The 23,551-nt window shown below is 36.1% G+C and overlaps 1 protein-coding gene across 1 annotated transcript; it reads left to right on the top strand.

The window, feature by feature from the left end:
* Positions 1-3,904: 3,904 nt before the first annotated feature.
* On the top strand, positions 3,905-21,917 carry si:dkey-283b1.6 (uncharacterized). The gene is made up of 4 exons (XM_049467862.1): positions 3,905-3,947; positions 13,893-13,958; positions 15,403-15,640; positions 19,964-21,917. Exons 2-4 carry the CDS (start codon positions 13,927-13,929, stop codon positions 20,105-20,107), a joined length of 414 nt encoding a protein of 137 aa, XP_049323819.1. The 5' UTR covers positions 3,905-3,947; positions 13,893-13,926; the 3' UTR covers positions 20,108-21,917.
* The last annotated feature ends 1,634 nt before the right edge of the window (positions 21,918-23,551 follow it).

The raw sequence follows: 23,551 nt of genomic DNA, 5'->3' as shown, positions 1-23,551 counted from the left end.
AACTTCTGTACAAAAGGTATATACTCTGAAAAAACACTCCCACAACTAATATCATTGGTCAGTGACAGTTTTGGGCTTGAGAGTCAATTTCCAGGGCAAGGTTAAGAATCAGTGTTGCCAACTTAGCGACTTTGCCACTATATTTAGCGACTTTTCAGACCATCTGGCGACTTTTTTTGTAAAAAAGCGACTAGCGACAAATCTAGCGAGTTTTTTGTGAAGTTATTGGAGACTTTTGGCGACTCTGAGATGAACACACATGTTCTTCAGTTACTGTCCTCAGCGGGCAGCGCGTGCCGTGAGCCCCGCCCACACCACTCACACTGCAGTCTCTCACAGTCAGAGCAGACCTTCACCGCTCCACGAAAACACTGTAAATCAACTGCGCATGCCCAAACCCCTGCTGACTGACCCCGCCCCCTATTTACATATAAATGTGTCTTCAGTGTGACACGAAAATAAATCACTGAATTTAACTCACACATTCTCTGTCACTGACCTCATTCACCACACAGCCTGTCACTCACCTCCACAGTGTCTGCCTCTTTGTGAAACATCTAGCTAGCTAGCTCATTATTGAACAATTAGTATAATAGGTTTAAAAATAAAGAAAACTAAAAAAAAAGAAAAAATAAAACAAAAGAAAAAAAAAACGTAGAGTAACAGTTCCGACTAACTGCTGCTCTTATAATAACATTTAACAAAAGGGCAAAAAACTGATTAATGTAATTTACGTAAAAATGTTATTTTGTAAAAAGTTATTTTAAGAAGTGACTGCCTATTTAAAAAGCAACAGAAGTTGTTCATTTGTTGGAGTTAATTTGTAACATTTCTACCATATTTAGGGTGTTTTACTCACTTTTTTCTCTTCCACAACGTTAATCCTTTACAGCTTCAAAAACATATATTATGCAAATTAGGCGATGACGTAATTTAGCGACTTTTAGGACAGCCAATAGCTACTTTCCTTACTGAGGAGTTGGCAACACTATTAAGAATTTACAAATCTTAAGTTTGGGCAGTGCAACCCTGATAAGTAATTTGCACATCCTTTCTGTTGGTTCTTGGCACCAACTTTTTTCATACTGAGTGCGTCTCCCACCTTATTTACATTACTGTTTAGTCATTCCCCCCCAGGCTACATTCCCCTTTGCTTTTATTGTATTTCTCTATGTATTTTATGTTATAATGTAATTGCCTGGCTTTAGTGTTGAAGGCTGCGAGATCAAGTTATCATTTATTCTGCTGCTGAGTGAGACTGTTTGCTATCATCATTTGTGATGATAACTGTGAAATGTTATGTAAAGATTGTGATAACAGAAGATGTCAAGTTGTCTCCCAAGCAGCTTTAGTACGGTGGCCGAGAAAGCCCAACGCAGTGCAAATTGAAAAGCGCTGCAAAAGCACAAAACACATCCATCAAAATTACAACACAGGCGCAGCAAATAGAAAAACGCGCTGCAACTAGAAAAACGCGCTGCAAATAGAAAAACGCGCTGCAAATAGAACCACAACACAACGGAAGTGAGTCACAACACAACGGAATTTTCCCGGGGGACCTTAAAAGATACTGTACCAGCTAAGCTGCGTCTTCAGTAACGTCTCGGACTTCACTATGTGTACAAAGGACAATAAGTGGCAAACAAGGCGTTTTGTGAAGCAGAACTTTTAATAATATGCACACAACCGTGGTAATCACAGGTAATAAACATAACTTACTTTTCAGAAGCTTGTTTGCCACTTATGGTCCTTTGTACACAGCTGGTACAGCATCTTTTAAGGTCCCCCGGGAAAATTCCGTTGTGTTGTGACTCACTTCCGTTGTGTTGTGGTTCTATTTGCAGCGCGTTTTTCTATTTGCAGCGCGTTTTTCTAGTTGCAGCGCGTTTTCTAGTTGCTGCGCCTGTTTTGTAATTTTGATGGATGTGTTTTGTGCTTTTGCAGCGCTTTTCAATTTGCACTGCGCTGGGCTTTCTTGGCCACCGTACTTTAGGGCTTGTCAGCAGTGGTGAGTATATACTGATGGTAGTTTTCTTCAGTATTCAATAATTTGTAGTTTTATTTTCATTACGTGTTTCTCCCATTCCAACTCAAATCTACAGTCATACTGACCCACAGTCATCTGATTTGCTCCCATTCGTTTTTGCTCACACTCGAGCCATACAATTTCCTGTATTTTTCACACTATAAGGCACACTTAAAATCCTTTAAAGCTCACCTTCCGCGAAAATCCGATTTTTCTTGTTTTTTGTGGAATACAGTAGGTCTCTCCGAGTTGAATGTGTACACCTGCACATTAAACTGTTTTGCAGCCCCCATTGTCTGCAGGAGCTAAGCAAAGAAATCCCCCCTCCCCCCCTCCGAAAAACGGGTGAATTTTGAATTATCTTTCTGCCTACGTAGGCAGAAACTCACAGACCAGCCCACCTTGGCTCGAGAAACTCCCAGAGGCGGAGCTGAAGCGACGCAACATCACCGCTCATCAGTTAGGAGGTGGGAGGCAGTGAGCGGCAGAGCGGTGGAGGGGCGTCGCAGTGCTCCTAGCCAATCAGAGGAGAGATATTTGCATGCTGTTTGCATGTATGACTATTCATGAGCAAAGCTGGAATCCGGTCATTTTGGACACACCCCTAAAACAGTCCATTAAAAAAGAGCTATACAGAGACACCTGAGCACTTTTTTTTTACAAAAACGGCTCACATGTCATTCATTCATACTAGAGACCACAACTAGACATTTTAAAATGAAAGAAAAAACGACGGAAGGTGACCTTTAAAATCGCCACTGCGCCTTATGTATGAATTTTACAGGAGCTTCAGTTTAGTTCTCCGGCATTATTAGCATTAGCCGCTAAGCGGTAGCTCTTTCGCCTGTTAGCTTGCTGCTAACTCCGGCTAGCAATGCTGGAGCAGTATTAGTATTAGCCGCTAACCACAGTACCTCTTTAGCCGTTCAGAGGTGAGTATATTGGACTGTAGCCTGCATGTTTACCGTGTTAAAACAAGCCAAATAGGACAAATCGCTAACTAATAGTGCCCTGGTTTAATGATACACTCTGGTTTCCTCAGTGTAGCTCTGTTGGATGGCATTAGCTGTTAATGCTAATGTGGCTAATGCTAATGCTGCCTTAGTGGAAACCTGGACATGTAAGCTGTCTGTAAATAAACAGAAGCGCTTTACTCAGCCAAATAAATTTTTTTTCAGAAGAGAAATCTGTGTAGATTAACATCTGACTTTAAAAAGCAAATGTTTTTTTTTTAAGAATTACTTTAGCTTTACAGAAGCTAGCTTTACAGAAGGAAAACATGGCCAAACCCTTGTTCCTTACTATTGTCACATAATGTGCTTTATAGTCTGGTGCGCCTTATTGTGTGAAAAACACGGTATTTGCCACCACACCACGCACCAATGTTTTCCTCAGGACAGTTAAATGCGCTGTAGTCCACAACTAGGATGACCCACACTCCTCTATTCTTCGTTTTCTTCATCTCTTGTTCCTCCTATTTCCTCCTATTATTTTTTTTTTATTGAAGTTCTAGAGTTAAATTTAATTTGACTGCCTCCAAACAGCTTGTGCTTCTTCAAGACGGGTCCCCAACTTGAATTTTTAATCCACTGTCATTTTCTCATCCCTCGTTACTCATACTTTAGCTGTGCCAACCTTTTATGCTTTCTTCCTTACAGTATTTGTTCTCACTACAACAGATAGATGTGTTTTACACACCTAACCCTCATTATCCTCTTTATTTTGTTGATGCAGAAGGTGCAGGTGAAGGTGAATGTGCAGATGAAGGTACAGGTACAGGTGCTGTGTCTTTAACCAGCAGAGTGTGGTCATAAAAGCTCTCAAACTGAACTAAGTGTACTCCTTTACTCAGATAACACACTTTCACTCGCACACACACACAGCTATCGCCTGACGCAACTAATCACCTGTGCGTGTACAGGTAAGACACCTGATTATTCTACATTTGCAAATATTTAATGTGTAAGTGGTTTATTGTACAGACTATGTTATAATATCAACAATAATAATCTTTATTGTAGTAAAATTATATTAGCACTATTTAGATTACAGTTGTATCTCTCTTAATGATTCTACAATCTTAAAACTCAGAACTGAGTTCCTTTATTTATATAGCAAAAGAAAGTCAGTTAAATGAAATCATCATTATTTAACAATTTAATCATAAATTGTACTTGAATATTTTGTATTTGACAGCTGAACATAAAAATTAGTTATGAAAAAATGTATATGAAACCAGTTAAAAATGTGACTATATAGTTATAGTAATAATATGATGAAGGTAGAGAAGGTTCAAGCTAAGCAAAGGCCTGCGATAACTTTGTTTAAACTAGTTTAGTAGCTTAAATTGAAGGTTTTAAGGACATTTATTTTGTAGTTATGTGGCTGGTTTGGGTTCAGTAGCTCTGCAATAATGATAATACATTTCTTAATACTTTGTAAAACTTGGTAAAAAAAAATGGTTTGAATTGATCCTTTGAGTGTTACAGGTCTTAAGGACTTTTTTATTGATGCAGAGTGGCTGGTTTGTATTTAGTAGCTTTATGATAATAATAATGAATATCTTAAAACTTTGTAAATAAAAAAAGTGCCTTAAATTGATATTCTGAAAGTGTTATAAGTTTGAGGACTTTTATTTTGTAGCTGTGAGGCTGGTATTTGTTTAACAGCTCTATGATCACCATAATATAAGTCTTAAAACTTAGCAGAAAGTGCCATGAATTGACATTTTGCATGTTAACGGTCTCTATGTTCCTTTTGTAGCTGTGTGGCTAGTTTGGGTTCAATAGCTCATGATAATGGTAATATGAGTTGTGAGATTTAAAAAATGGTAAAATCCTGTGTGTTGAAGGTCTTAGTGACTTTTATTTTGTATTTGTTTGGCTGGTATGGGTTCCATGGCTTTATGATGATACAATTCTTAAACCTGTAAAATTGACATTTTGAGTGAGAAATTTTTTGTGGACTTTTATTTTGTAGCTTTGTGATGGTTTGGGTTCAGTATCGCTATAATAAATGACAATGGAAGTCTTAAACTATCTTACTTGTAAAAAGTGCCTTAAATTGACTATTTGAGTGTAATTTTGCAGGTGATTGGTTGTTATGCATTCAATAGCTTTATGATAATGATAATAATTTGATATTTTATGATCATTTATGAATGATTAGTTATTTTAAGTGGTCTTAACACTTTGTAAAAAGGTCCTTAAAGGAAAACTCTGGTGTAAAATGAACTTGGGGTGTATTGAAACGTGAAAACGAGTACAACCTTTTGTCAAATAGCCCACCTCCATTCACCCTCACTTTTAGCTGATGCTCCTAACATGCTTACAATGCTACCAGTAGGGGCATAGTGTTGCCCATGCTAAGAAATGGCTATTTTTACACCATTAACAAGCGTAAATTATCTCTAAACTTAATTGGTAGAATTCTGAGGGCACTGACTTTTACAACAAGGCACTGAAATCTTCGAAAGTGCACAGATTTATTAAAACAGTTTATTAAAAACTGTTTACACACTCAGGACTTTGTAGTATTTCTCTAGGCACCGCCATCTTTAAATAAAGTCATAAATCTGAAAAAAAAAAACATTTTTTTTTGTTCATGCTAATCATTTTGCTTATTGTGACTTTATCGTAAATTAACTCGCAAATCTACCAGTGAAGTGTGGAGCTACTTTTGTCAATAAGGATAAAATTAATCTTAGAATCTTGTAAAGCTGTGAAAATGTGCCCTAATTTGATAGTGGTAAAGTGTAAAAGTGCTTAAGGACTTTTATTTTGAAGCTGTTTGGGTGTTATAGCTCTATGATAATGATAATATAAGTTTTTGACTTTTGTAAAGCTTTGTACAAGGTCACTAAATTGACATTGTGAAAGTGTTAATAGGCTTAAGGACTTTTATTTTGTAGACGTGGGGCTGGTCTGGGTTCAGTAGTTCTATGATTAGTATCTATTTGTTCTTCATCGTTTAAAATGGGGCCAAAATGCTTCTTTGCATTGCACGTTACAGTTTCTTGTAGAAATGTAAGATCTGTGAGTTTAAAGAATCTTCACATAATGTAACTATTATATAACAACCTACAGGTTCTTCCTATTGGCTTTACATAACCTGTAAGGTTGTTTAAGCCATGAATAAGTCCTTCATACTCATTATACAAAATACTCACAAAAGTGGTGTTCCATATAACTGCTCATTTCCAAGTTTTATATGTAGAATTTAAAGTGTTTTTTTTTTCTGAGGCTTCACAGGATCACATGCTGAGTCATGAGTGACAAGCTTTATTACACTCTTAACCCTTAAAGTGCTTAACGTCTTTTTTAGGAGAACCACTTTCGATGGATTATTGTTTGAAAAGCACTTTTGAAAATAAGGTGTAAGGGTCCCCTTAATGAACCATGTTTATTAATGATAAATGGTAATATGCAGAACATTTTATAAGAACCTTAACATAATATAAGGATAAGATAAGAGATAAGATCACACTTCATTAATCCTCCAGGAGAAATTTGAGTTTAGGCGCAGCTAACATACAAATACTCACAAGTACACAAAGATAAAATAAAATAGAAAATAGACAACAGAATATTAATAAGAATATAAAATTAGAAAAAAGATTAATCAAAAATGTTTAAAAGATATCTAAAGTGTATCAAGGTTCCCAAACAAAGGTATTCAAATCAAGAACCTGTTTTTATTTTGTTAACCATTGATTATGATTATGAATTTAACCATTTGTTATGCATCTGAATAAATATAAATAAATTATAAAAAGGGAGGTTTAAAATATTTTTAAGGTCTTTTAAGGGAATTGGGTCTCATGCTTTGTAAAGTAAAGCATGAATTAAGCATGTTGTATGCTCAATCTTTTCAGCTTTGTTAATTTATATCTTTATTAGTACATAGCTGAAGCTTTGTTACATGAAAATCATTAATAACAGCATTGTTGCGTTGTAATGCTTATATATAATAATGCACACTATACACTTTGTAACCACACAACCTACAATAAAACCACACTGATTATTGAGCATGAATTATTGCCTAAATGTAACAGTTACTGGTGTGTCAGTTACCTTGATTGATGTGGCTACCAGATAGTGCCAGATTTATTGCTGTGTGTGGATTTATTGAGTTTGATAAGTCACTGAAACATCGAGCATACATCAAGTTCCACATTCCCGATAGAGGTTATACTCACCACAGTTTAAACTGTTATGTATTAACAAATACATACATTTGGTATATACAGCTCTGGAAAAAATCAGAGAATAAGTTATCCAAAAGCAGTGTGTAAGACTGGTGGAGGAAAACATGCCAAGATAGTGATTAAACAGTGATTAAAAACCAGGGTTATTAAACCAAATATTGAATTCTGAACTCTTAAAACTTTATGAATATGAACTTGTTTTCTTTGCATTATTTGAGGTCTGAAAGCTCTGCATCTTTTTTTGTTATTTCAGCCATTTCTTATTTTCTGCAAATAAATTGTCTAAATGACAATATTTTTATTTGGAATTAGGGAGAAATGTTGTCTGTAGTTTAAAGAATAAAACAACAATGTTTATTTTACTTAAACATATACTAATAAAAAGCAAAATCAGATAAACAGATTCAGAAACTGAAGGTATCTCTTAATTTTTCAGAGCTGTATATATTAATATTACATTAGTTACTTTGGCTATCGTCTGCCCAGCTTGTTGAGAAATGAACACTGTAGGTGCTTCAAGTTCAGTATTAGGGATGCAAATTATCGATTAATTCGTTAATCATTAGTTGATTGATCTTATCGATCGACTTTCGATTAATTGATAAGCGGCGTTTTTACCTGAATTTTAGTGTTTCAATAGGGCCTTTAAAAATACCAGCTAAATAGTTAAAACACTGAGCTCAAAAAGTATATATTATATTATGATAATTATATTGTATTATATTATATTATATATTCCTCAAGTAATTATGCATTAGGAAAAGAAAGCAGACTTTTTATGGTATAAGAAAATACATTCTTTAATTTAAAAAAAGAAATAAATTAAGGACTGGCTCAGTTTTTGCGTTTTTGTACCATTAGACATATTAAAAAAAAAAAAAAAAAGAATAGAAGAAATTAAATAGAGAGCCAAACAGATTATTATTGAGCCTATAGATTATGAAGAAACTGCATCTAGGCTATTAATTAGGAAATCCTCAACAATCCTCAATGCAATGAGATCCTGAAACCCTGTACCGTCAACTGTCTAGATTGGCATCAAATCTCTCTTGATCATGCTGCATATCCTCTCTGTAATGTCCTCCGCCCTTCTCTCATCACACGCTCGCGCTCTCAGTGAAACTGTGACGGCGTTCAAATGATAACTGAGTGAGCTAGTGGAACTTTTGTATTTCAATACCGCATTACACAGAGAACATTTGACTTCTTTGCCTAAATTAACACTGTTGAAATGGTCCCACACCGCACTTATTTTCGCCCGCTTCATTTTGTTTTCAACCCTGGTCTCTCGCGAGTCGTGTTCACCTCTCGTTCTCACGCTCTGTTCAAGTTACTACAGTAGCGCCCTCTAGCGATTAATCGCGAGTAATACATTTTGTTCGAGCAACCTCTTGATCGACAATTAATCTAAAGTCGATTAATCATTTGCATCCCTATTCAGTATATTTTTAATTACAGACTGATCAGCCCTAAATTAAGTGTTTATTGTACATTACAACTAATAATGAAAATATATGTACTGTAATTTTCACATTATAGACCTCCTCCTCAAAAAATGTACTAAAATGCACATGAAGCTTAATATATATAGTGAATTAGAAATGACTATTTCAGTCTTTATTGGAACCTAATCCCCTAGTGCATTACAATACAGCCTATCCCTAAAATGTTTCTCTAAAATAACTCTGTACAGTAACCCAGAGATATGTTAACAGTGTCAACACAGCCAACATAAAGTAATGGACAACATAATAAAGAGTCAATGTTAATAGAACATGGCTTTCATACCCGCAGCATAGTTGTTTAAATTTCATACAAAACTTGTGTAATAATAAAAAAATCCAACATTTGGAAGTTTGAATGAACTCTGAATAAACAAATTATTACACATATAGAGGAGTAACAATCTTCACTTTAAAATACTTTTTATACATTTGATACAGTTTTTGCATTGTCCTTAGTTCTGCATAGTTAAATAAAATGATTATGGGGTGCTGAGTGGTCAAGCGGTCTAGTGGCACTGCCACTATGAGCGGGAGGTCACAGGTTCGAACCTTAGCTCATGCAGCTTTGCCATCAGGCTGCCGGCGCTCAGAGGGAGCAAAATTGGCCCTGCTCCCTCCTGGTGGGTAGATGGCGCTCTCTCCCCACATCACTCCTGGATGTTCACAGCACAGGGCGTCTGTGAGCTGATGTATCAGAACCGAGTCGCTGCACTTTCCTCCGACCACGCTGGCTGCTTGGCAATGCTGCATCAGCATGTGTTAGTCTTCGCCCTCCTGGTGTGTTGGGGCATTACTAGTGATAGGGGGAGTCCTAATGAGTGGGTTGGATAATTGGCCGTGTAAATTGGGGAGAAAAAGGGAAAAATAAGAAATAAAATTATAAATATATATATAAATATATATATATAAAAAAAAAGATTATTTGAAGTGGTTACTTGTGTCAAACACTGGGGGACACACCTAGTATGTAAATAGGTTGTGGAAACGAAGGTGCCAATGGCAACAGACAAACTTTAGTTATTAAAAGATTATTCAATAGTTCAGAAACATTTGGAAATTCTATATGCAACAGATTTAGTTTATTTAAACTTAAACTAATTATGGGTTTATTGTGCATGTTTTAATCAAATGCCAATTTTTTGTAAAATATTCCACCCTGTCATTACCTGAACTCTGTTGTGCAGCTTATCATGCATCACAGTAAATGCATGAAAAGATGGAGAAATATGAGTAATCTAAGTACAGCAGTTTAAGTGGGGGTTGACTTGTAGGGTTTGAGCTGTGGTATGAAACTCAGCTGAGATCTGCTGTACTGAACTGCAGGAGCAATAAAAGCACATTTCTTGATAGAGGCTGATAAGTGTTGAGAGTGTTTGTACAACCGCCTGCCATTAAACAGATAACGATTAATATGTTGGACAGGATTATGAGGACTAATATACGGCCTTATGTAAATGCTGGGCACTCCTGCTCACTGTAGATAAGAGGTGCTGTTGGTTTCTGAGAGTAAATGACGATACAGAGGCATACTTCAACACATTTCAATACATAATTACTTCATTTATTCATTCACTTTATTTAACATGTTGAAAAAACAAACAAACAGTACAAGTTAAAGTTAGAAAATACCTTCTCATTCAGTGTTGTTCTGTTTATCTTTTGTTTCCTACATTGAAAAAAAAATACTGCAGCAATTCAGACTATGAAGGAACACAAAAGGAATCATGAAATAAACTAAAAAGTGTTAAACAAACAAAAAAACTCTGTGAAGCATTTAGGTGCTCTTATCTGTGGAGCTGTTAACTTATGGTTTTTGAGGCCGATAACTCTAATTAACTCATCCTGTACAACAGAGGAAAATGTTGCTCTTCCTTTCCTGGGGTGGTCCTGATGAGAGCCAGTTTCATCATAACAATTTTTAAAAAAATTTCTTTACTTAGTTGAGTAGTTCTTGCCATAATGTGGATTAAAAATTACTCAAATAGGACTATTCTCTGTATACCTGTAACTCTACCTCTTTATAACTCACTCTTTACAACCGATGCTCTCAAACACATTCAGAAGCAAGAAATTTAAGTAATTAACGTTTGACGAGTTCAGCACAGCTGTTAACTGAAAGCCATTCCAGGTGACTCTACCTCATAAAACAGACTGAGAAATTCCAGCCGTTTAACGCTCAATGCTGTCACCTAAACAAGATGTGCTACTTTGAAATAAAATATATTCGGGTTTGTTTTAACACTTTTCTTGTTTACTAACTAATTAATTATTATATAAATCTTTATTAAAAGTTTAAATTCAATTTGGAGAATATTGAGAAAACATTGGTACACTGGTACATAAATGGATGAATATACTACACTGGTGCTATTCAAACAATCTGTTAACACACTGTTAGGTTATTCATTGAGAGTTAGTTATTATGCAAATTTACATTGGTAGTAGTTTGTTTATTGAGTTATTGAAAGTTTCTTCATCACTAATCTCCCCTTTTTGCCAGTGACAATTAATAACAGTGTTAATACTTAAGCAATAATACACGAGAGGGAGTGCTTTCGGCCTCGTGCCTATGACTGCAGCACAGCAGTGCCAATATTACACGTTATAGCACAAACCTCAAGTGTATTATTACAATTATACCACAGTTCCATTATCGCTGTTTACTGAAATATTTTGAGTTAAAGGGGACGAGAAAATACGATCTGTTTGGTTATAATAGTTAAATAGTTCCATTACTGCTCTGTTTGAAGCTGCTGTGCTGTTTGGCTTGTAAGCACTGCATCGTTGCTAGGTTTACCTGTATGTGGCGAAGTAATACATGGAGAGCTTCGGTCGGAACTAACTGTGGTATAATTTGTGTTAAATCAATACTTTAAGTGTTAAATTAACACTTCCAGTGAACCAAATGATTCTGGACATACCGGACTCTGACAAGGAAGTAGCAAAAAAGAAGACGGATGGACAGAACATTGTTAAAAAGGTTAAATTAGCATCTGTCCAGGTGGTATGTTATGTAATGGACAGTTCAGCTGACCTACATTGTGTGCGTAACAGGGTGGTATCATGGTGTTTATTTTGCATTGTGCAGATTTATTCGTTACTAATTCGGTATGTAGATATTAAAGACGGCACTGCTTACTCACTGCTGACTCATTACCAGTGACTTTAGAGCAGGTGGGGTTAATATAGTTCACATCAGCTGGTTGGGTCAGTAAACCATCCCCTAAAATATCACCACTGCCATCTCTTACAGTAAAAGGAAAAAAAACTTCTTCTTTTTCAATGGAAGTCAGTAAAAAAAGTGATTTTGGTGCATTTGTGTTGGTTTATTCAGTGTAAAGAATAGATTCACATTATGTCACAAAGTAAAAAAAAAAAAATCAAAGTCCTAAAAGAGAATGTCATACAATATATTTATCAATAGTTATTCTGAACACACATTAAAAACAGAGGTACAGTATAAGTACTTTCTTGTACTCAAATGTATCCTTTTTTTATAACTGTACCCTCAAAGGTATAATATTGGTATTTAGAAGGTCAGATGTGTTTCTTCTAAAGCACAAAGTCTTTCCTAACAGCAGGAAGTACCATTTGTACTATTTAACCAGCCAAAAGGTACATTCAGTGTTCTGTATCACTTTACCAATAAACAATATATATTTTAATTATATATATTTTTTTCATTTTAAATACAGACAATGCCTATAATCTTTATAATCTTTACTGGTACAAAAAACATGGGTACAAAAAAATTAACTGAAAGGTACTCTGTTTTACCTCAGTATACGTTACAGACCCAGCAGCAAGCTTTGTACTCTTTTAAGTACAAATGTGTAATTATTTTTCTTAGTGTGGATTAGTACAATTACAGAAGTATTTTCATACATTTTTTTACTGTTTTCTTTCATGTACACTGTAAAAACAATGTCTGTAAATTTACAGTAAGAGTATCTGTTTTTAATAAAAGAAACTGTCCTTTTTTGTGAAGCAACTTTCAGCATTATGTGTATAAATAATCACATTCCCTGCCTGCTCTCTTGATTTGAACCTTTGTGGTAAAATTAGCCTAAATCTAGCAACATATTTTCATATTACTTTAGATTTTTAGATAAACTTACTCAATATTTTAATTTTAGCAGGTTTTAGAATTGTTATTGTAGGTCTGAGGTAGCTAAACCTAGCTAGCTCATGCTAGCAGTAGGCATTAACGTTAGTTCAGTTAGCTAGGTTAGCTAGCTAGCAAGCTAATGTCAACAGTTAAACTAGTAGCTAAAGTTCAGGTAGCTGTGAACAGGCTGTGAAAATTGATTGAAATTAATGTTCAGTTTTTCATGCTAAAATAAGTAGATTCACATATAGAAATACATTTTCAAAAATACATTTCTTGAACCTCACAGGAATCCTGTTTTTAGACATATCTTTCCCCAATTACAAAAGACATGTTCTGTTTCCAGAGATGTTTATTTTTTCATGTATTTAAGAATAAGTAAATTTACAGATTTGTTTTATACAGACTAATTGCAAAATAACAGAAAATTTTCCATGTAATGAAACTGGCAGTATATTTTCCCTTTTTTACCAAAATATGTTTTACAGTGTGGATAAGATGAATAATTTCAATTTCACCTTCATACTGTTTTATTTCCAAAGAACTGAAGACTTTCACTGCATATTTAGCGATGTAATCTTAATTTCCCATAATATTCCTCTTTTTTATAAAGCTTGTGCTGCTGTCCATCCTGTCTTGTTAATATATCATGTTATTATTATTATTTTTAATAATGTTTTACATTTAAGAAAATCAAAATGTATCTTTGAAGGTCATCATGAACAATTCACCATGTCTGTAACTTTTGGACAACTATGTTTTCATCAAATGCCAATTTTTACTAAGATTTTCCACCCTGTTCTTCATCTTACCATCACAGAGTGAATGAATGCATGGTAGGAGAAGTAAAAATAAAGAGAATATGATTTCTGTGTAGTCTGATGGCTTATAAATATGATGAATAGATACAATTTTATGCTTATGAATAAGTAGCTATAACAACCTTATTATTATAACTATTACTATTATTATGTATTGTTAGACTTTAATGTTTAGAGAGTGTTTAAAACATTTCCAACTATTTCCAATCTGTTTTCCCCACAGATTTTCATCGAGCATCGGGCATTTCTTCAGTAAGATGCTTCTAAATGACCCTTTTCCTATTATCCAGTGAGTATCTCTTCATTTGACTCCTAATATCAAGTAATCTCTTAATGCTGAGATATGGATATGGATTAGGCCTGATCTTGCGTTGATTTTCATGCCAGATCTTATATCTTTGTTTAAGTCACAGTCTATATGCCCAATTATATACTTTAAGTTGTACCTGCTGCTAACACAGATGTGCAAATGCACACCCAGAGCAGGTCTAGTCCCTGTTGAAAAGTATTACCAATAGAAAAGGACTCTGGGTCACATAAACAGAACATTTTGACACCATGTAATGCCAGAGGTCCAGTATTGAGCTGAGGAGCAGTGGAACTGTGTTCTCTGTAATGATGGATGATTGAGCACCATCCAGTAGGTTTGGGATGAGTTGAGGAGATGAGGATAAGGTAAGCTGCTAATCATCCAACACCATGACCCCACTAACACTGCTTTTGTTGCTAAATGCAATAAAATCCTTACAGCAATGTTTTACTACTAAAATGTAGTGAAAAGCAGTTGTTCCAATAGTTTTGTATGTTCTGTTCTGGTGCCTGTTATGTAACTATTAGCTGATATTAATTCCCATTAGAAGTAGGCTAGTGGGTAACCTATTAGCCTATTTTCAGTGTCAGAGTGGCTAATAAACCTAGTGAAAACCTAAAAAGGCAGCACCAGTGCCGCTTATATTAAGCTGCATATTAAATTAAAGTCATTACCCAAGATATCTTACACTTATAATGTATTTTTTATTATGATTTATATTCATGAGTATCTCTACAGTACGTTCTAATAAATGTTTTTTTTACAGGTACACAGTTTTTAAAATGTGTCGATTTTACAAAAAAAAAAAAAAATACCTGTATCTAAAGTGTAACTAAACCCCCTGATTTTAGCTGACTCAAATTTGAAAAATGAAAAAAAAAAAAAATTAATTAGTAGTTTGAGAGGGGCACCAGATGATGTATGGGTTTAGGGACAGGGCAGAAAGGAGAGCTGATTGGGCTAAGAAGTGCGTCTCTGATAGAGATGAGAAAAATATGGCATATTGTGACATCCTCATTTGTACAAATACTTTTGTGTATATGTCTTCGTTAAAACACAATTTATAATTTTTTATAAAATAAAGTTTATAAACTTTTGAAGGCGTGTCAGTATGACTTATCTCTATCTCTAAACAACATGTTTTCTTTAGTAAAAGAAAAGAGAGTAAAAACCCATATATTTAAGATGTGTATGTGCATTAGCACATCTGTGTCAGCAACATTAACAGGGATTAAGCCTAGTCTTGGACTATAAAGCATTTTGAATGCAGATTAGGCCTAATCCCTGTTTGGGAAACAAAGCCTTAGTTTAAGAAAGCCACTGAGATTATTGGTTTATTAAATTATTTTATATATTTTAGCTAATTAAACATAGAATACAGTAGATATGGCCACACTGTGTTAACACTTGCTTTCTTCTGCAGGATCTTTGTGCCGTTAGTTGCCTTTGCTATCGTTATCATCTGCTGCACGTCGCTGTGTAAGACCCTGCAGCGGGCTCGCCGAGAGGTCATGGAGAGCCAGGCGCGGACCTGCACTCTCGAGACCTTCGAGCGGCCATCTGTCTACATCATCCCAACTGCACTACCTGATGATGAGCTACACGGACCCCCTCGCTACAGCACAGTGGACCACTACAGCCCACCCCCCTCTTATGATGAGGTAATGCCTTACAGATCAAACACCATAAAAACACCATTATAGCTCCAGGGAGATTCATGAACGAAGATGGGTTTTTCATTTGATTTCCAAATAAAATTCAAAATTTACTGATGGTCAGTGATGGTGTGGAGAGCCATGGCATCTGCAGATGTTGGTCCACTGTATTACTGTATATTAAGTCCAAAGCAAGTCCAGTGCAGCATCTACAAAGATAATTTTAGATAACTTCATGCTTCCGTCTGGGGAAGAACTAAAGGGAGGTGCAGATTTTATTTTCCAGCAGGATTTAGCACACTGCCCATATTGCCAATAGTACCAATTGGTTTTATATAATATTCTAATGTTCAGAGATACTGATTTTTGGGTTTCATTGACTGTAAGCCATGGTCATCAGCATTAAAATAAATACACACGTAGAATAGATCACGCTGTGTGTTATGAAGCTATATAGTATAGGATTTGACTTTTTGAAATAAGTTACAGAATTACTACAATGCACGTTTTAAAAGTACTCATTACTACACATTCTAACCAAAAAGATCCCTAAATCTCCATAACTTACATACTGTCACTTTACAGAAAGTCATGCAACGGGTGATAATAAAGTTCAGTATTGTATAAATCAAGTCCAAAGTCAGTGCAGTGTCTACCAGGAAATTCTCCATCTGCTGACGAGCTTTAGAGAGATGCAGATTTCATTTACCAGCAGGACTGGCACACTGCCAACACTGTCAAAAGTATATTATAAAAGTAGTCTTATATGAACTTCTAGTTTTCTGAGATACTGAATTTTGTGTTTTCTTTAGCTGTAAGACAAAATCATCAACATTAAAATAATTAAACATATGGAATGTTTGTAATGCATCTATGTAATATATATATATATATATATATATATATATATTAGGGGTGTCACGATTCTCTAAATCCTCGATTCGATTTCATTTTCGATTTGAGGGTCACGATTCGATTCGATTCTCGATTTTCTTGTTTTTTTTCTTGTTATTATTTTATGCCTCATAAAATTTAAATAATATATATTATTATTATTATTATTATTATTATTATTATTATAAATATTATTATTATTATTTATTAAGATATATATGATAATGCCATCTAGTGACTTTTTTTGGTAGCAACAGTGTGCACTATTAAAACAAGCAGTTTATCAGAGCTGTGTGTGGATGGCTGGTGAAACTGCTCATTACATGAAGCTGCAGTTCTTCATCCAACCACTAGCAGCAGCAGCACAAGCCCCGCTCTCTTCACTCAGTCACTACTTCAGTACAGCCCAGCCACGGGCTACAGAGCTCAGCCAGTCCGTTTTTACTGTTTCTGTAAACAAATAAAGGTTTTAACCCCACTAACCGGATAATACAGCTCACTACAGTTCATCTTTCAGCCCAAGCAGCTAACAGCAGCAGGTTAGAACAGCCGACACGGAGGCACTGCTCGGATTACATTATAAACAGGTCAGTTAGCGCGCTGCTAACCTCAGGATGTTTATAACTACGGAGTTTAGTGGACACACCACGGCCGCCAGGTAAGTCTTTTAAAGGCTACTGAAGACTATTAAAGGCTATTAGAGTGTAACCCCTGGCTCCCAGGGGTTACAAGAGGTTATTGAAAGCATTATTGGGGGGCAGAAATCAGTACAGGCTGGTTAGATAAGTGATGTGGGTATTGTCTTATAAATATTTACACATAACTTATATCTCTCCTGAAAAGCTTTTATTTTAGTCAGAAACACGCTTGTGTTTACTTTATCTGAGAGAAAGATGTTTTTTTAATTCAATGGAAAGCAACAGGTGTAGTCAATTATAAGTTTAAGATTTTTAATCCACCTCACTGTGATCTATAGTCAGTGTTCTCAAGTCACACTGACACACGCATTTCAGCGAGTTCACACGCTCTCACCTGCGCGCACCCACCCCTCCGTTAGATACAGATACAAAACCTGCGCGCCCAACCCCCGCCCCCCCTCCCCCGTTGGACAGATAAAAACAGTGATCACACTCCCGCCGACTGCGCTCATGCAGTGGCTATCTCTATTTAAATGAATAGGATGCGCTGTGTTGGTGCCGCGCTATTTGCGTAGCGCGCGCGGGAGGGATCGTCGATCCTCTTTTTGACTTCGATACTCGAGATCGTGACCTCATTTCGATTCGATTTCGATAAAATATCGAGATCGTGACACCCCTAATATATATATATATATATATATATATATATATATATATATATATATATATATATATATATGACTTTTACTTTTTGAATGTAATTACTAAGATAAATAAACCTTTCGATAATTCTAATCTTTTTTAAATGCACCTGAATTCCTTAATGTAAAGGGGGAAAAATATCCTCATGAATGGCAGCACTGTGCTTCTACTACCATCCCTGAAAGATGCTTTTAGTCCACAGCAGATTTTTGGGTATCCTGAGTAAATGTAGCACTGCTAATGATACTGATGCAAGAGCTACTGCAAACATGGATGTGTTGAAACTTTAAACTCAGTTTGTTTGCTCATTTATGCATCGTTAAACAAAAAAAAAACAAGCTAAAATAAAGTGAAACAGGGCCTTTGCTAAAATCACTAGATTCATCTGCTCTGAAGTGAGACATTTTAAAAGTACGTTCCTGCACGCTCTGTTCAATTACACATTCTCACCAAGGAAACACAGAATTAGAACTCAAGCTAGAAGAGAGCAAAACAAAGTTTGTGCTAAAAATACCAGATTCATCCTCTTTACATGGAAACTATGATACAATGCATGTTTTAAAAGTACTTTTCTGCATGCTGAGTGCAATTACACTTTCTAACCAAAAAGATCTCCAAATTCCCGGGACTTACAGAAAGTCATGCATAGGTGATAATAAAGCTTAGTATTGTAAAGGCAGTATTTTATAGATGGATGTTTATGACAAGATGGTTCGTTTGTGACTTTTGTGCAGAATGAATGTGAATAACCTTTACTGTCATTGTCACTGTTGTGCTGATTGGCTTGGCAGTCTGTGTGTGTGTGTGTGTGTGTGTGGGGGGGGGGGGGTACAAGTGTATCAGACGCAGTGGTGTCACTTCTAGGGGTCCACTATCCAAATCTGTTCGGCCAATAGAGACTCTGTGATCAGAGGATTTCCAAGGTCCGATCCCATTTCACTCCTTGGCCCTACCACTTAGCTTTACCCCTCTGTTTTGCTAGTGTGCACCTAGGGGTAGGGTGTCCTGATTCTTGTTAAGCTTGAGGGGTAGGTTGGGTGAAGTGTTAGGGCTACATGAACCTAAGAGAACTACAGTCAAGATGGCGGCACAAGTGTCCAAAGAAACTCATAAATTAAAGTATTTTCCTTGTCAATTATTATGATAACCACTGTATTACCATAGTTTATTGTGTACTTTCATTGTTTATAGCAAATTTTCTTTATAACAAGCATAAAAAAAAATCGCTAGTACTTTTCCTCAGTAGCTAGCTAGCTAAGTTCCCCATTCCACCTTAAATAGTGCAACAGATGGGCTGCAGCATTTAAGGTGGAACATTAAAGTTAAATAAAAGGTAACAAAAGCGAATTTCATCTCCCCATCACAGGAAAATTAAGGACCTTAAGGACCTGCCTCCTTTTTGAAGACATACGATGCCCTTAAGTTTACTAGTTAAGTAGCAGCTAGTTTGCTGAACTTTAGCGCTTTGGAAAAAAATAAGAGACCACTTAAGAAATTATGAGTTTCTTTTTCTATTTTACCACGTTGAAAACCTCTGGAATATAATCATCAGGAAGAAGGATGATCACAAGCCATCAAACCAAGCTGAACTGCTTGAATTTTTGCACCAGGAGTAAAGGCATAAAGTTATCCAAAAGCAGTGTGTAAGACTGGTGGAGGAAAGCATGCCGAGAAGCATTTAAAAACCAGGGATATTCCACCAAATATTGATTTCTGAACTCTTAAAAAACTTAATGAATATGAACTTGTTTTCTTTGCATTATTTGAGGTCTGAAAGCTCAAAATCGGAGAAACTGATTCAGTAACTGAAGTGGTCTCTTATTTTTTTTTCCTAGAGCTGTATATATAAATTAAGAGATAGGGGGGGTATTTCACTCAAAAAACAAGGGGTATAGGGGTACTAAAAAGAAATGGTATTGGGTCCTTACCTCAAACTGTGCACTATCTAATACTACACAGATCTAAAGTCTCCACCTAAACACCAGCAAGGTGGAGCTAGACTAATAAGTCTTCTAATAAAGTGTCCAGAGAATAGATGCTTTAGATGCTACTGTATGCTGTTGTAAAGACTCAGTTTTGCTGTTTTGTTTTGCAGTTGGGGCTGAAGCCTGACTTTATTCCACATGATCCTCCTCCAGCCTATTCAGAGTCCATCCATACTCCAACCACCACTCTATCCGTTCCAGCCCAGCTCTCCATATCCATCCCCACACAATCACACGCTTCAGAGACTGTATGAACAGCTGGAAAGACTCCCAGCACGTCCCAGAAACCTCTGGCCAGAGCTTCCGTTACCCTCACCTCACAGAAACGTATTTTAAACCACTTTTGGCTGCATATTTTGTAAATGTGATGCAAGAAATGTGAAAAAAAGTTATAGTTATAGAAGGTTCTTACATAATGTAAATGCTCTATAGTCATTGAACATTTTTCCTCGAAGTGATAGTACCTTTAAGTAGGGCTGGATTATACATTATTTCACAATATACACTATATTGCATATTGCAAAGTATCAGCTCACCTGCATTCCGTTTATTTTATCTGTAAGCGAACCATTAATATTAACCAACCGTGCAGCTTGATTTAGGGCATGTCAGTGTGTCTTTGCTATCGTAATGCCGGGAAAAGTACATCTTTTGCAGCTTAAAACACACAAAAGGCATGTACTATTTCTCGTAAATAATTATGGGTGTGTTTTCAGCGTAATGTGAAATAAACTATTACCTTTAAGAGCCAGGTGCTCTCTGACTTTGGCGAATTGCTATCTTAACGGCGCAGTGCTTCTTTGCTTCTCAGTAGAGGAAACTGTCCTGTTTGTTCACACTGTGAAGATGCTTGAGCAGGTCATTTTACGGGAACAGCAAAGTTATCAAAATGTTATTTTGTTTTCTGTATATTGTCGATGTAAAAGTAACAGATGGATGTGTAACTTGCCGGCATGCCTGTGTTGCCAAGATGGCAATGAACGTCTGACAATTGACTGTTGTCTAGGTTGTCTTCGGCCAGTGGCGCACATGTGTTTTCTGTTGCCAAGATGGCAGTACGTCAGAAATGTACCTGAACACACCTCATTTCGGTTATTTAAGTGACGCAGGCACAAGGCATGAAAAAATAGTGTTGATGGGGTGTAAGATGGCAATGAGTATCATGACACGCCTTGCACAGGGTGTAAGATAGGGCCCTCTGTCCATAGAACCTAGACTACTCTAGTATGACATTAGTTGAGATGTAATATTAATATTTCCCCATATTTTATTCAAAGTTTAATTTTGCACATACCAAATAAAATAGTTTTTTTTATTTATTTATTTATACTCTCTAGCCTGACTTAACTTTTGTTGATTCAATTGGACTAGCCACAATGCTACTGCCACAGCTGGACTTAGCTGGTTTAAGTGACAGTGTTGGGGAGGTTTAACTGTGATAAGAACAGTCATCCACAGCAGACTTGGCTTGGAATGGGTTATCCCTGATGCTAAATGTTTTTCTGAGCTGAATTATTCACTGATAGTTTACAGTTTACAGTGATATTAGCACGTTTGCACATACTTTTGCGCTAGAATAGTGGTTCAGCCGCTAATACTACCAGCTGAGCACAACTGGGTGAAGCCATGATGCTTAACAATCACAGCAGCCATCCTAGGCAATGTTGGGGAGATTAAGCCGCTTTTATTTCAGCTTTTATTTTTGGGCTGAATTATTCTGAGCTGATAGTTGAATAAACTTCTATTATCCTGCACTCTGTCATGTTCTGACTGATGTTGAAATATTGAAAATGAGTTTAAAAATCATATCACTATTATTGAAACCTCATCTGTATTACATAAATTTATATCAAATTATTGTCCAGCCCTACATTTAGGCAATGAAACATTTAAGAGTTTTTATTTTTAGGAGTGTAGAGTCAGAGAAGAGCACTGAAAATGTGTACATATTTGTAAATTGTGTAAATATATTTTGTTAACTTTTTAGATGAACAATAAATGTAATATGGAAAAAATTAAAATAAAAAAATACAATAATAAGCTTTGTGTAGGTTTTACTTCTTAATGTTAAAAAACCCTGAATGTATTACATATTCAATTAAAATATTACAGTTGCATGGAAAAAATATGTTTGCTTGTTGCTCTGTTATTACATACATACTTTTAATTTGATCAATCAAGGATCAGACTATTCAAGTGAATAAAACATAACATCAAACACAAGTTATAATAATAACGTTTGATATACTGAAAAGTCAGAACTTGTGAGCTTATAAGAACATGTGTGACAGATGTAGCAAATTCTTTACTGCAACATACTTGCATCAAACTAATGAGATTCTTTGATTACAATAAACGTTTGTCTAAAAAATTACGGCAGCATTCCACAGCAATGACTACACTGCCCTTAGCCAAAACTTTGTGGGTAACACAATCAACATGCATTGTGGGAAATGTAGTTTTTGCTCAAAGCCAATTCTGATCTATTGTTTGTTTTAACATCTGTCTAATCCTAAATATACCCCTTTCCTAAGCCCTATTAAGAATGATTTAATAAGAGGCTCTGAGTGGTCCAGCAGAGTAAGGCGCTGCACTAAGATTGGGAGATCGCCGGTTTGAATCCAGGTCATGTCTTGGTTAGTAAATGGCACTCTTTCTCCTCATCACTCCAAAGAGTGATGCCGATCAGCATAAGGCTGCGTCTGTGAGCTGATGCATCAGAACCGAGTCGCTGCACTTTCCTCTGAGCAATTTCCTCAGCAAATCTGCATCAGCAGCAGTTGGAAAAGAAGCGGTGGCTGACTTCACATGTATCGGAGGAGGCATGTGCTAGTTTTAACCCTCCTTGTTTTGGTGCATTGCTAGTGATAGGGGGAGTGAGACACTTTGCATAGTTAGCTTGCTTGCTAACACCGCATGAGCAAAGACTGTATGTCCTGGATCGAATGATTCATATTATTACACACAATGGTTGTAACAATACTAATTTCTGATATCTCAGACACAGTTTTACTATTGCTAAATAGAACTGTGGCTTATATGTACTTTTAAAAGGAATCGCAATGTTTGGGGCCATGAAATGGTTCAATGATCATGAAAGTGATGCAAATAATGTGCATATAATAACCCTCCCAATCACCTTATCTTAATCCATCAGAACACTTTTAGGGAGATTTGGGAGACACCAGTCAATAAAACACCTATAAGGAAATATTTTAGGGAACCAGAGACTAGTGCAATCTACGCCAAGGTGCATTAAAGCTTTTCCGAAACACGCTTTTCCTTTCATTTGCTTGTTATATGACAAACAATTCAATAAAACCTTTGGAACATTTAAAAAAAACCCAACTACTGTTGACCTCTATAGACCACAAGAGCTTATGGAAGTTCTCAGCCTGTGATAGTCTCATGGTATCGTAAAAGCCTAGTGCTGCTCTTTCCATTCAGTTACTCAACACAGGGCTGTTAAACATTGACCAATATAAAATGAGAGCCATTAAAAACTCCCTATCTCTCTCATTCTCTCTCTCAATCTCTCTCTCTCTCTCTCTCTCTCTCTCTTCTGCATACCTGTAAAATGGTCTCTCCTTTGCCCAGCCCCCACAGGACAAAGTCCTCCGTAGCTCCTGTTTAGAGCACAGCATGACTAATGTGTGAGTTTTGACCTCCAGCTCTCAAGGCCTTGAGGTGAATGTTGC

The sequence above is a fragment of the Astyanax mexicanus genome, chromosome 19, assembly GCF_023375975.1.
Source record: "Astyanax mexicanus isolate ESR-SI-001 chromosome 19, AstMex3_surface, whole genome shotgun sequence".
Taxonomy (NCBI): Eukaryota; Metazoa; Chordata; class Actinopteri; order Characiformes; family Acestrorhamphidae; genus Astyanax; species Astyanax mexicanus.
Note: the sequence above shows the minus strand (reverse complement) of the source record. Positions and strands in the feature narration are given on the sequence as shown.